Source organism: Zalophus californianus, chromosome 13, assembly GCF_009762305.2.
Source record: "Zalophus californianus isolate mZalCal1 chromosome 13, mZalCal1.pri.v2, whole genome shotgun sequence".
In the NCBI taxonomy this organism is placed as follows: Eukaryota; Metazoa; Chordata; class Mammalia; order Carnivora; family Otariidae; genus Zalophus; species Zalophus californianus.
Window position 1 is genome coordinate 86,363,641 of NC_045607.1, and position 13,650 is coordinate 86,377,290.

Below are 13,650 nucleotides of genomic sequence, written 5' to 3' on the forward strand. Positions count from 1 at the left end.
GCTTTTCCAGGGCCCAGTTGGAGGTTTCATAGGGGCAGATATTTTAAAACATTCCTTTCTAGGCATTTGGAAGTAGTTTGATGGAGGGTTTGATTTTGCATGACAATCCTAGACATTGTGTTTGTTTTCCTGTGCTTAAATTAAGGCCCGGCGTTAGTTTCATTTTGAAAGATGTTAGCTGTCCGTTGGTACACGTTTCCTCTCCTGTCTTTCAAAAGTCGATCCAAATAAGGTGGAGGGGTGGCAAATCATGGTGCTGAGGCATTTGAGTTAGAGCAGACAGGGCATTGCTTTTATAACCTGGTTCTCCCTGGAAATATCCGCCTACCTTGGGTTGACTGGAGGGTGATTTGCTTTCAATTCTATCCTTGCCCGTTTTGCAGGCATCTGTCAGTCCTTGATCTTGCTGTTTTCACGAGGCCCTATATCTTTGAGGTCCTAGAGGCTTCCCTTCCACAAGCTGGTGCCTGTGAGCGGCTGTTCTTCCCACTAGCCCCAAAGCCCACAGCTCAGCTACCAAGAGACATCCCAGGGCACCTGCCCCACAGAAGATCCTAGTCTTCTGCTGTTGTGAAAGGCTCCCTAAGCGTTTTCTTGGGCTCCGCGGGAACCTCGGATGACACTGGGAAGTAGATTTTAAGTATCCTTTTCCCTCCTCCCTTCGGGGCCTGTAGGAATACCTGAACAGCATTTTGCAGCATGCAAAAGATTTTAAGGAGTACCATCGGTCTGTGGCCGGGAAGATCCAGAAGCTATCCAAAGCAGTGGCAACTTGGCACGCCAACACTGAAAGAGAGCAGAAAAAAGAGACGGAGCGGATTGAAAAGGAAAGAATGCGGAGACTGATGGTAAGGGGCTCACCTGCGGGGACCCCGGGCAGTGGGGTTCCGGCGTGCACCTGTATTGAGAATGTTAAATATGCCATCTCAAGAGTGGGTAAAAGCGGCTTATCAAATATATGAACACGCCCCTTTGAACTTCATATGGATGGAGTAAAAACATCTCCTTCCTGAACGATGCATGCCACAAACCCAGGGCCACAGCTGATGAGTATATAATATCTCCATGTCCTGGGGTGGCCTTGCTGCGTGGAATATGGCTTCTCCCATCAAGGCAGGTACCCCAGTTCACAGGAGGTTAAACAACCAGATCTAGAAGGATGGATATGCTCGTTCTTTTCAAAATATTGCCACTTTGAGACTAATGACACAGTTGTTTTGAGCGAATGTGTCATTAACTTGTGTCTTGGACTCGAAGAAGGTCTGTTTCTTGAAGCCGCTGGTGCTTACCCCCCTTTTTTTTTAAAGATTTTATTTATTTATTCATGAGAGACAGAGAGAGAGAGAGTGAGAGAGAGGCAGAGGGAGAAGCAGGCTCCCAAGGAGCAGGGAGCCTGATGCGGGACTCGATCCCAGGACCCTGGGATCATGACCTGAGCCGAAGGCAGACGCTTAACCATCTGAGCCACCCAGGCGCCCCCCCTTTTTTTTTTTAATGGTAGAAATTTCTCCCTTCTAGTGTAATAAGTGATTTTTAAGTTAACTTTGGAATGTTACTTGTTTGGTTATGGCTGTATTATTGTCAAAGGCTATTCATGGATCATTACCTTTGTGCTGTTATTTTTTAATGGGTAGATACATACAGAAGGGATCAGTTTACATCTTTGGCCTGGGAGTCTGGTTTTATTGACCATTCATTTTTGGAATTGGACCTGAGAGCACACTGTGGGTTTTAGAAAAGCGTGTGTGATCTCTAATGATAGGAGAACTGCACATTTCTACCTGGGACATAATGCCCGAGTATGGGATGGAGATGAAATCGTTAGCTTTGGCCCTTAATTACATCTCTGGAAAATTCCAGGTGACACTGTCTTCATTGGTGGTATTATGGTTTGCATTTTGTTTTCATTACCTTTTTTGGATTCCAGAGAGTAAACACCATATTTTAAAAGGCTCTGTGTCCAGGTACCACTAAGTCTTACCATCTTCTCCCACCTCCCTCTCTATTTTGGGGGGAGGGGACGGGGAAGGAGAAGACTGTCCACAAGATTTCCACCCAGCTAGGGAGGCCATTTTTATAATGGTCTGAGCAGGAAGCAGTCAAACTTGTCTGATTCAGCTGGAAAGAAACTGTATTAGAACTTCAGTAACAGATTGGCTTGACACTAATGATTAGGCATTTGCAAATCATTAATTTTTGCAATTAAATGATGGAATATACAGATAACAGAGAAACTGAAGTTTTTTATCACTCTTTCTTCAAGTGAGATCAACCATAACCAAAAGCAATTAGAGTTATAATAGCATTTGAGGTTCGTGCTCATCCACGGGGCAGACAGCAGCTAGACTGAGTGATAAAACTTCCGTCACTCGGGGAGAAGCTGGAGTGATGCCCCCGGACTGAAGATCCTCAGCTCGGCTGCAGTGCGCTTGCCTCTTGAGGATTTTGTGACATGTCCCTTTTATCCTGTGTCACACTGGGGAAAATATTTTGAGATGTCCTTTTATTGGGACATATAAAAGAGATTTCTCCTGAAATGGCTCCGAGGACATGAGAGTTTTTATGGCATTTAACCTCATAATGTTGCTTAATGGGAGGCAGAGGTGGAAATTACTGTATCTGTTTTATTGCTCAGCAGTATCGGACTCCGGGTGCTAAATGCCTTGCCTGTAGTCACCTAGGCCCACCATGCTGTGCTGATCAGTGACAAAAATCCCCCCAGATTTGACATTTGCTATCAACCACCACGTTTGTAATGCTTTTACATATGAGAAGTTAACACTAGTCAAAGCCCTTTTGAGTCTTTGCCCTTAGACATGCTTATTGAAATGTTTCTGAACGGAACGATAGTATGTCTGGAATCGGCCGCAGTCGATTTTGGGATCAGGCAAGGGAGTTGCAGGAAGGGTAGACATGTGACAGGAGTCTTCCCGAGTTCATTTCGGTTGCTTGGTGTTGGTTATATGAGAGACTATACTCTTCTCCTCACTTTGGGTTGTTCTGGAAAATTTCCATGCTTCCAAGTGAAGGATACACTCGGATGGTGAATTGTCAAATTTTCACATCTTTGTGTGTGTGTGTGTGTGTGTGTGTGTGCGCGTGTGCAAAGAAACCTCGAAAAACACAGAACTGAGTCAAAGTGCTTGCCCACACCGGGTAAATAGTGTGGTTTTGGGTCCCGACTCCGCCATGGAGCCCGTGTCCTGGGACTTGGGCAGGCATTGCCCTCCCAGGGCGCACCCCAGTCCCGGATTGTGCATGGTCACTCCCGCAGCCTGGATCATTCCATTCGCTGTGCTCACCACCAGTCAGAGTTCAGACGGTGATGGGGAGCGCTGAGTGGAAACTGGAGTTGCCACCCCATCTTTACCGTGCTCCGATTATGTCCCTCTTTCCTTAATAGGCTGAAGATGAAGAAGGCTATAGAAAACTGATCGATCAAAAGAAAGATAGGCGTTTAGCGTACCTTCTGCAGCAGACCGATGAGTATGTGGCCAACCTGACCAACCTGGTGTGGGAGCACAAGCAAGCCCAAGCGGCCAAGGAGAAGAAGAAGAGGAGAAGGAGGAAGAAGGTGAGCGCTCTCACGGTGTGAGGGAGGGAACCAGGCGCACCGGACGGGATGCTGGAGGTGAGCGTGCAACAGCAGGGGGGACGGGGGGGGGGAGACTGAAACGGTTCAGGCTGTATTTTCCTTGTTCCGTAGCGTGTTTCAAAATGAAGCATACAGGGTCAATAGAAAAAGGAAAAAAAACGTGGGCACACATAAGTGTTTGCTTGAGGTGAATGCTGGTGCGGTAGGGCCATGAAAATGGAGCAGAAAAGGCAGGGTGCCGTTGGAAGGAACCCAAGGAAGGTGTGAGGGATGGCTTTGGGTTGCTTTCAGAGCCCCCTTGAGCCTGTTTGTTCAGACGGGCAGCCATGCCCAAATGGTGCGTTCCATTCAGCTGCCCCGCTGTGGCGCTGAGGGGAGTGGGCAGGCCAGGGTTTTCGGTCACTACCAAGGATAGTAAATGGTTTTATGTAAAGTAGAACCTAATCAGCATGGAAAGGGAAGGGGAAGATTTAGAATCTCTGCTCTGCGGCTGTTATATCTCGATGCAGGTGTAAGCAGCCCATGTAGGCCAGTGAATGTAGATCCTCTTTGAAGCTTGAGTGGTCTGGAGGTTTACTTCTTGGTTCGTATCTTGTTTTATGGCGGATCCTGACTGGCCTCGACACACATGTCCACAGGAAAGAGAAAGTCTTCGTCGAGGTCGTGAGGAGTGAGGCTGGGTGGCTTTTCATCATGTATTCTCTGCACTGAATCACGGAACAAAGTGTTTTTCAAAAAAATAATTAATTTCATGGCTCCTGAATTCTCATACCTGCTTCGTAATTAAGGGGGAGGAATAAATGATGGAGAAGGCGCTTCCTTGCGCCCGACTCCTTTGGTATAAGATAGCTTCCTGCATTGTGAAGATGAACAAGGGATGACTCAGGGTTTGGATTTAGACATTTCGTCGTCGCCAGGGAGAAAGACCTCATTTTCTTGTCAAGGTAGCGTTACAGACTTTGCAGAATTCCAGCTCCCAATTTCTGACTTAAGAGGACATGTTCAGAGTCAGGGAAGAGCACACAGGCAAACAGATAGGATTCTGTAACATTCCATAGGGGGACCATATGAAATGACCGTTTTCATTTTTCCAAATGCAGAGGTTGTATTTTGCAGAGGTTACCACAGAAAGGTCACTGTCAGTGTTTTCAGTACTAAAGTTCAAATTCTACATTTTGCTTGTGATTAAAAGCTAATGGCCCAGATTTGTGCTTCTGGCTTATAATTAATAGATTCCTGGCATGATATGAGATTGTTATATCATTGTCAGCAAAGAAAGATATATCATTGAGTGATAGTGATTATGCCTGTATTTTTGTGTTAATCTGTACAAAGCAGGAACCTGTCATAATATTTTTCTTGGTGCTGCCAACCCCACGTGATCTACAGGTTGGCTCTCTACTTCCCAACCCTTGCCTTCAGGTTTGCTGATAGCAGGTATTTTTTCTCTTTTATCCATTTGTCCGGCAAATACTAACTGGATGCTTACTGTGAACCAGGCAAAGTGCTCAATGCTGGGGGAGAAAGAAGATGTTGAGGAAAAGCACACTTGCCCTCTCTCTCAGTTCCATCAGAGAGTGAGAGACAGAGAGACATTGATCAAATACACACCCAAATAGATAATCATAAACCATGATGAGCACTGTGAAGGAAGACTGGGAGCCAGACTGGGGAGGGGGCCTGGATTCCTGGCAAATGAAAGGTCCGTACCGAAGCCAATCCCACTCCCGTCGCTGGTTAAGAATCTCTGGGTGGCTCCCGCTGGTTGTCTGTGCGTGATTGAATGTGCAGAATCATTATTTTATCGTCGGCTCTCTGCCTCTTCCCTGGCATGCTCTCAGGATGCCTAGCATTGGAGCTCACCCTGCCTTCATCAGGACTGAGGGGCCCGGCTGGATTTCCTCCTAGAGCCATCTTGCTAGGACCAATGGGAAAAGGAAGGAAACAAAAGAAACGCGGCCCCTCCCCAGTCCTTCCTGAAAACTGTCCCCTTCGTGGGGCTTTGAGACTTGGTTCAAAACGAGTTACCCAATTCCAGATGCACCTTTATTCAAGTGCAAAGAAAATGGATGCTTTCAAAAGCTGATTATTTGACAGTCTGGATTATCTGTAGTTCTTCCCTCCATTAGAGTGAATGATTGAGGGTGGCTTGTTCCAGCTTCTCTGTTGGGGAGGAAGGCTGTGTCCAGAAGCTTAAAAATTCTGTGCCGACCCTTTCAGCTCTTCCCACAGAACCGAGTATGATGCTGTGCCTTTCTGGAGGTTGTTTTTTGCAATTAAGCAAGGCCTCAATAAGCCTTTGTTTTTCATGAGCCAGTGGACCAACAGCATTGTACTATGGCAACCGGTACGGGGTGAGCTAGGGTACAGGTGCCTCTGTCTACACTGTTATAGGGGAGTGTGGTTGAACTTGTGATTTCATTGGAAAAGGATTATTAATTTTTTTTTAATATTGCCCCAGTGTAACAGAGAAGGCCTCTTTTCTGGGGAAGTGTGTTGTGTTTCCTTGTTGTTGGTAACCAGGAGAGTGGGTCTCCTTGAACCTGCCATGAGCGTATTTGCAGCTCTCTTCTCACCATTAGAGCCGCTACTATGAAGTATACATTTATACATCATTCTGGAACTTCTCGCTCTCAGCCCTGTCTTCCATTAATGCCCTTGAAGTGAAAGAAAAGGAAGTGAACTATATGTATCTACCTAGGTGTTAGAGGAGGAATAATTTGCAAAGTATTGAAATATCTAATTAAGTGAAACCAGCCTTTGCAGTGTGACGGGATTAATGTACTCTGATGTGCACTCAGCATGACCTTGAGGTCTCTGTCCTCTCCCATGATTGGTCTCTAACATCTGCAGGATAAAAAAGGACACGGGGCTACATGAAGCCACCAGGGTGTGTACAAATAGGAATGAGTATGCTAACGTAGAAAATTGGGCCCACGGCCCAAGAGCTCATGTCAGTCCGCAAACTTTTAAGTTCCTAACTGCGGAAGAAAACATACCCTCCTAATTTGCTTTTATTCCCTTATAGAATGTTTCCTTAAAAGATCTGTTGCCTAATGCTTCTGATCTGTGAGGAGGTGATAGGATTACATGAAAGTGTATCTAAAGCATTTAGAAGGTATCCTGGCACATAGTAAGTGCCCAGTGAATAGTAGTTATTTTATTAAACAATTCTGTGGTATAAAGGTAGGATAGCAATTGTTGAAATGTAGTTATAAGAGTTTTTTTTTTTTTTAAGAAAATCTTCTTTTTTCCCCATGTTGTATATTCTCTATGATGTTGGGAGAATAAATGTTTTGCTACCATTCCCCCCCCCCCCCCCCCACCCAAGTTAGGATCTGTTAGGTACCGAATAGCATGTCTTTTTGGACAGTGGCAGGTTCTTTGACCATTGAGGCATGCAATTGGAAATGAGGATTTATACTTTTTGGTGGACTCTGCTTACCCCTCCCTTGCTAGCTCCTGCAAAGAGAATTTGCTAATTGTGGGGCCTCTCATTTGCAGCGGTTCCTGGTGGTAATCAGGTGGTCCTTGCAGAACTCTAGGGTATCTTTCTTTAAGCTCTGGTTATGCGTCCAGGCCAGCCGCCACCCACCCCCCACCACCTCCCATGTCCAGCCTAGTTCAGGAAGTCCAGTCCCTTCATGGGTTCCATCTCCTGAGCTGTTGACTTCAGGAGGAAAGTAAATATTTAATTCCCTCTTCCAGATCTTTGAATGCAGCATATACCAACAGAACTGCACCCTTGTTGTGAATGTGTGACATTTCTTGGAAACTCATGACACTAACAGGAACCAGCAGAGAATCCATGGGGGACCACTATGCCAAGTATTTTTTTCATTGTGGTGTTTGCTCTTCCTTCTGAAAGTTCTTTTATTCTCTTTCTCAGCAAACACTGTTATAAGCATATCTCAGGACTGCGATGTTTTGGAAGGGGGAAATCTTTCTGGCACAGCATTCTACACTGGTCAACATAGCAATAGGAAGTGTGTTTTTATCCTTTTTAGACATCGACAAATTAGAAAAACCTCCTGGTATAATTTTTGGTGAAAAGAGCATGAGATACAAAGTAGTAACATGATTGAGACATTTCTTTTCAATTCAAGTTACTCTCCAGTTCTTCTCAATTCTTTTCTTTCTCCTTTTTTGCCCCAAGATGAAGATTCCCCCCTGCAAGGAGAATTTCACAGGTGAAAGAAAGGTTCTTTTTTTTTTCTTCAAAGATTTATTTCTTTATTTTTTTAGAGAGAAAGAGAACATGAGCGGGGGGGTTGGTACAGAGAGAGAGAGAGGGAGAGAGAATTCCAAGCCGACCACGTGCTGAGCTCAGAGCCCAACGTCGGGCTTGGTCTCCGGACTCTGAGATCATGACCTGAGCCAAAACCAAGAGTCAGATGCTTAACTGACTGAGCCACCCAGGTGCCCCCAGAAAGAAAGGCTCTAAGGTAATTCTGGGCAATTTGAGTATAGGGACTGTGATAACGGTAGGTGAATACAATGCCACAGTGATCAGATTCATTAGATTCATTTGATTAGTCCAGTATCAAAATGGGTGAAAACAGAAGTTTGGATCCAAGTCCTGCTTAACTGGATTGACCGGTTACTTGAGTCAAAAATGTTGGAATTGGCTTTTCTGCAGGGTGTGACCAAAGTAATGTGTAATTGCCTGTTAATTTGATATTCTTGGGTCTTTTTTATGGCCTGATCACCTATCACAATGCTCAGAGGTCCACCTAAATGACAGTAAAAATAACCCAGGTGGTTTCTGGAAGCTTAGGTTTCCACTGAAACAGAATGAGCCTTTAAGATGCCGGCACTTTTGAACGTTGCTTCAGCAGATTATAAGAACACCTGCTGGGGGATAAAATGTACTCACTCTATAATATAAATTGTAAAATTGTAAAATATTCGGTACAAAACTGTTTCTTCACAGATTGGGGCCGTCTGTGGCCCCCGTTACGGCAGTCTGAGTGAAGCGCCCCGCTGGAGTTCGCATTCCTGGGTTCGGCTTACAGGGGATTTTCCCGTCTTCGGGTTCCTTTACCTCCTCACCCCCGTTGATTATTTTCTATAGCTTCTGCCAGGAAGACAGGTAGCAGTGCACACAGCTTGGTGAACCTCCCCAGATGGAATTTCTAAATTGCCATTGGCCTTGCAAGTTGGGAAGCCACCTTGTTTTTGGTTATGAGTGATGTGTCCCATATCCCCTCCGATCACTAGGAGAATTACCCTTCCCCTCCCTCCGGCAGCATAATCAGTTCCCAACTCTTTGTAGGTAGGAAGAACCCAGGACAGAGTTCCTTTAGTCCTGATTAGTGGGTGAATGACAGCGAATCGTTTTGTTTTGTTTTGTTTTTAATCAGTGGAAAAAATTAAGCTCAGGCATCCGCTGGTCACGTACGATGTGTTTGTGATCGCATGATGGAGATAACCCCATGTGAAGGTTCCCCAGTTGGTGGGAGACATGGTAGCACCAATCGCAATTTGTTTGGAGTTAATCTTGAACCAAGAAAAGGGAAGCGTTTTTTTGTTTTGTTTTGTTTTGTTTTGTTTTCTGGGGAGAGGGTTGGGCAGCGAGGTTAAAGCACCCCACCCGTATGATGTGAGAACCAGAGATTCTCACCCAACTGAAAGAATCCAAGGCATGATGGGAGAACGTGTTGTCTCTTGTCATAGAGAAGGCTGCCACCTGGATTCCACCTCATGTAACAACGGCAGGATTGGGTGTTAAGTTCAGGGGCGCAAGAGACCTCTCATGGAGCGCCCGCCCGTTCAGTGAGGAATTGTGTGTGTGTTCTTAACTGTTTTATGGCTTGCAAATAGACTGGCCTCTAATTACAGTGAGGATGACTCACTGAGTGTGTGCTAAGTGGAAAGCATTGTTCCGGATGCTTTCCTTCCTCCCTTCATTCACCAAATATTTACCTAGTACCTTTCATGCGCTAGGACTCCTGGTAGGTGTGAGAACACACAAATGACAAAAACAGAAGTCCCTGACGTCAGGCAGTGCTATAGCCAGTCTCGCAAGGTTGTCCTTGATCATTGACTCTTTTACATTGTGGAGATGGACGCTAGCCGTATATATTTCATGGAGCCTGGGATCGTGCGTCCTGAAACAGTGGTCCCGTTCTGCCTCCGCCCTTCAAGGGAGGGACTGTTACTGTCCCTTTTTTTACAGAAGAGGGAACCAAGACACGGAGATTTGCTCAAAATCTCACAGCTAAGATCTCTCATACTGAGCGGCAGAGCTAGGATTCAGACACTGGTGGTCTAGTCCCAGCACCAAGTTTCTTAAGTCTCATGTTACATTGCCTCTCGAATTTGATGCCGAATGGAATGTTTAAAATGAGTTTAGAGGATTTTAAGTAAAGGAAGAGCCTGATGGTGGGGCAGTTTTTAGATACCACTCTAGCGAGTCAATAGCATATTCATAGAAGACTACCCTTTAGAATGGTTTTGAATCTATTATTTATGGTCCTGCAAGCTCTTTAATGTACTATTCATTGAGACGGCGATCCAGTTCCACTAGCTAGATATTGGAAATTGGCTTATCCATTGTCTCATTTGATTTTCTTTGTTGGCCAAATTTGTAGCTTATTTCTGATTTGTATGGAAAGAATGGTGGGATTAATTGACTTTCTCCCATTAATTAAAACAGTCGCCTGAGTATAGTGCCTGAGAATTCCAAAAATGGAACTGTTAGGGGCAGGTCGAAGGGGTGGGTTTTTTTCCGAGCTTTTCTGCCATTGTTCTCTGTATTCATAGCCTAGACACAGGGCCTAGCTCTTTTCGATGCTGATCATTACTTTTGAGCCTGTAAACGTTTCACTTGCGGGTGGCATAGATAGAAAATTAAATTCTTGGGAAATCCTAACCAAAGGGAGTGTTTTATTTCCTACTCTTTGGTAGAAATGCTACATTTTTTCATGCCTTGTGCTTTGGCATACGTACATACGTACATACACGTATTTCTTGTAAGAAAATTTTGAAAAGAACTTCAAAAATTTCAAACATTTATGGGAACTGCTTTTCTTCAGCATAGACAAAAGATTGGATTTTGAACGGTTTTTATAAAAGCTGTTTTGTCAAGAGGCAATTGAGTCATTTTCATGGAAAGCAAAAATGTATTATATAATCAATGCCTTAAGTAAACAAAGTAGAGTTAATATCGATTCTGTATCATTATATATATTTTTAATTAACTAAAGAGCCCACGGGAGGAAAGCTCATTTTCTTAAATGTCTTAAAAAAGGAAATGACTAAAGTTGTGTTTTGTTTTGTTTTTTTCCTTCATGCAGAAGTAGTGTAGCTTTTCAGCAATAACTTTAAAATAAGGATTCTGTAAAGGTGATGGTAAAGATTTCACTTGTCAGAAAGGTTGTCATAAATGTAAGAAATTCGAGGCTCTCTTGTGTTTATTGCAGATGAGCCTCTCTCGGGCATGTACAAAACGTGACATAATCTTAGCTTTTCATTTAGGCTGCCTTTGAGGCACATAGAGGTTAATGGACTAAGATACTGAAATATTTAAGAAATGGCCGATGACAGAATTTTTCATGAGATCACAGTATCTGCATCAAATTTCCTCATATTACCCCCCGCAGAAATACTATATAGTATGAAAAGGTAGAATGGAAAACATCCAGAGAATTCACAGAATGTTGTATGATTCTGTAGTTTCATGACTCAAGAGCGGTTCCAAGTTTACCTGTGATGGACATTTTTAGAAAACTTGCTAAGGGGAGTAAGTTGAGCTGGTTATGTCAGGATTTGTCTTCCTGGTGCCAGACACAAGAAGGACATCTCACACGTGCTGACCTCAGCCATGCTGCTCCCGTGTCTCCAGCTCTTTGGGTCCTGGAAGACGTCATCCACAAATCTTCGGCATGGGCCAGCCTTGAATCACACCTGGCTTCCAGGAACTTCCTCCAAGTTGCCAGTAAAACAACAACAACAACAAAAAACCACACACTTTTTCTCAGACAGTGCAGAGAAATAGAAATAGAAGGCCTCAGTACTTAAACTCTGTTAGATGACAGTGGTGAGTAGTGATGAAGTGCTGTTTGGGGCCACTGAGTTGCCACAACGTCCTTCCTATAGCATCTTCTTGACTGACGTGTAAACATCTGACCTTGCTTTGCAGAAGGCTGAAGAGATTGCCGAGGGAGGAGAGTCTGCCCTGGGACCAGATGGAGAGGTGAGGAGTTTTGTGCCCATTCCTGCCATGTTCTGCTCAGTGAGTCCCTGCCATGCCCTATAGCACCATTTTCTGTGAATACCAACTTTATTTTTACTCAGCTATTCGTTTCTAAGTAAAAATAGTAAAACATTAGCACAGTAGAAAATTAGATGAGTAGAAAAAGGGGATATACTGGAAAGTAATCGCCTTCCGTCTCAGACTGCCAGTCAACTGATATTAAGTTTGTGTACCATTCCGGGGTCTGCTGTGCACATATATGTTTATGAGTACATAGAATGTGTAAAAATCTCAAGTGATTCTATAATTGCATTTTCCCCGTAAATGACACAGAAGCATAAGGTATGACCCAGTTTCCTTAGTGTATTACTAATTTGAAATTATAAAACTCCGTCAACACAAACAATTTACATACTTGGGGAGCTTCTCTTTTTTGACATTTTTGTATAGGCTTACGAGAGAGCTTCTCTGTGTAGATTCATCAGTACGTTCCTAAATGTGATTTCCAAGGATTTTGAAATTCTCCTGAATCATGAGAATACAATTACCTACTTAATGGATTTTTTTTTTTTCTCCAAAAACTCAAAAGTTCTCTGCCATGGATTCACATGAGGACTCACAGCCCCAGAGCGGAATGGGAAGGAGTTTGTTTCAAACTGCCTTCTCCTCTCTCAGATTCTGATAAACCTGCTTGGGCGGTGGGGGCGGGGGGGGACCCTTCTAGAATCTGTGCATGCGAGGCGTACTGTGAGTGTGAACAGCCTGGATCCAGAGACAAAAGGTTGAAACCACTATTCCATGCAGAAACTTCTTGAACAATCCGTGGTGCTTCACCACTGTAATCTCTCACAAAGAACAAAGCATCGGGATGCGTGTCTGATGTGTCAGGCACTCTCAGAGGGCCGTTCTGGGGGAAGAATAGTATATATTGGAGCACCTAGAAACAACTCTAATTTGTAAAAGCCCCCAGCCTTACGTAAGCACGCCTCACATAGGTCTGTAATTAACAAGCACACAGGGAGAGATTTAACGTGTTACTGTGACAGTGCCCTTACCTCTTATTTCCCAATATAGGATATGGGGAAAATTAGCCGCTGATCTGGGGCTTGTGACATACGCTTTTTTTTTTTTTTAATCTTAACACATGTGCATTCTGTTTGCTGAAGTTGGTGAAGTGGACATCTTGCTCAGTTTGTTTTGAAATAATGTTCTTTTACTCTGCCGGGCTCATTCAGGGTCTTTGCCAAAGTTCTCATTCCAGCTACAGCAATTCCCGATTTTCTCCAAGGCATGACATAAGCAATAAAACAGGCTGTGTTATAATAGTTCAAGATAATGGAATATGGCTTTTCCAAGGGAGGTGATAGCGACTGGTAGGTTTCCTTCTTTACCGTGTGGGTGTGTAGATGACCTTTCGCCCAAGCCGGGAAGAAATGTCATGCGTGCACAGTAATGGTGCCCACATCCGTTGCTTTAGTCACATCAAAGAAAAAAGAAGGGACAGCCTAAAGTAGGCCTTTTCTTTATTTAAAGGTTTCTTTGGTAGATAATTGCTAATATATTGGTTGTTTTCTGTTTTGTTTTATTTTTTGGGTTTTTTTTTTTTTTTTTTTATTCTGAGAGTGTTTTGTTGAAGGAGAAGGGAGAAACAACTTTTTTTTTTTCTTGGTCATTTCCTATAAGATATGGAAGATAAGCTACAGTAGCCTGTGTTTCCTGTCATTTTTATTTAACTCCAATTAAGAGCAATTGAGAAAAAATTCTTTGGAATTAATGAATTGTGTAAACATTGAATTTTACTACTTTTAAGGAGATGGATAACTTGGCCTGCTGCTCACAAATCAAGCATTTCCAGCCA

The 13,650-nt window shown here is 43.8% G+C and overlaps 1 protein-coding gene across 6 annotated transcripts in view; it reads left to right on the forward strand.

Moving 5' to 3' along the window:
- SMARCA2 (SWI/SNF related, matrix associated, actin dependent regulator of chromatin, subfamily a, member 2) overlaps nt 1-13,650 on the forward strand; it is a 177,221-nt gene that overhangs the window by 48,801 nt on the left and 114,770 nt on the right. For all 6 annotated transcript variants that reach the window (XM_027614886.2, XM_027614889.2, XM_027614890.2 and 3 more), the window contains 3 exons: nt 675-848; nt 3,404-3,574; nt 11,739-11,792. In XM_027614886.2, the coding sequence (XP_027470687.2) occupies nt 675-848; nt 3,404-3,574; nt 11,739-11,792 (399 nt within the window). The remainder of the gene's footprint in view (nt 1-674; nt 849-3,403; nt 3,575-11,738; nt 11,793-13,650) is intronic.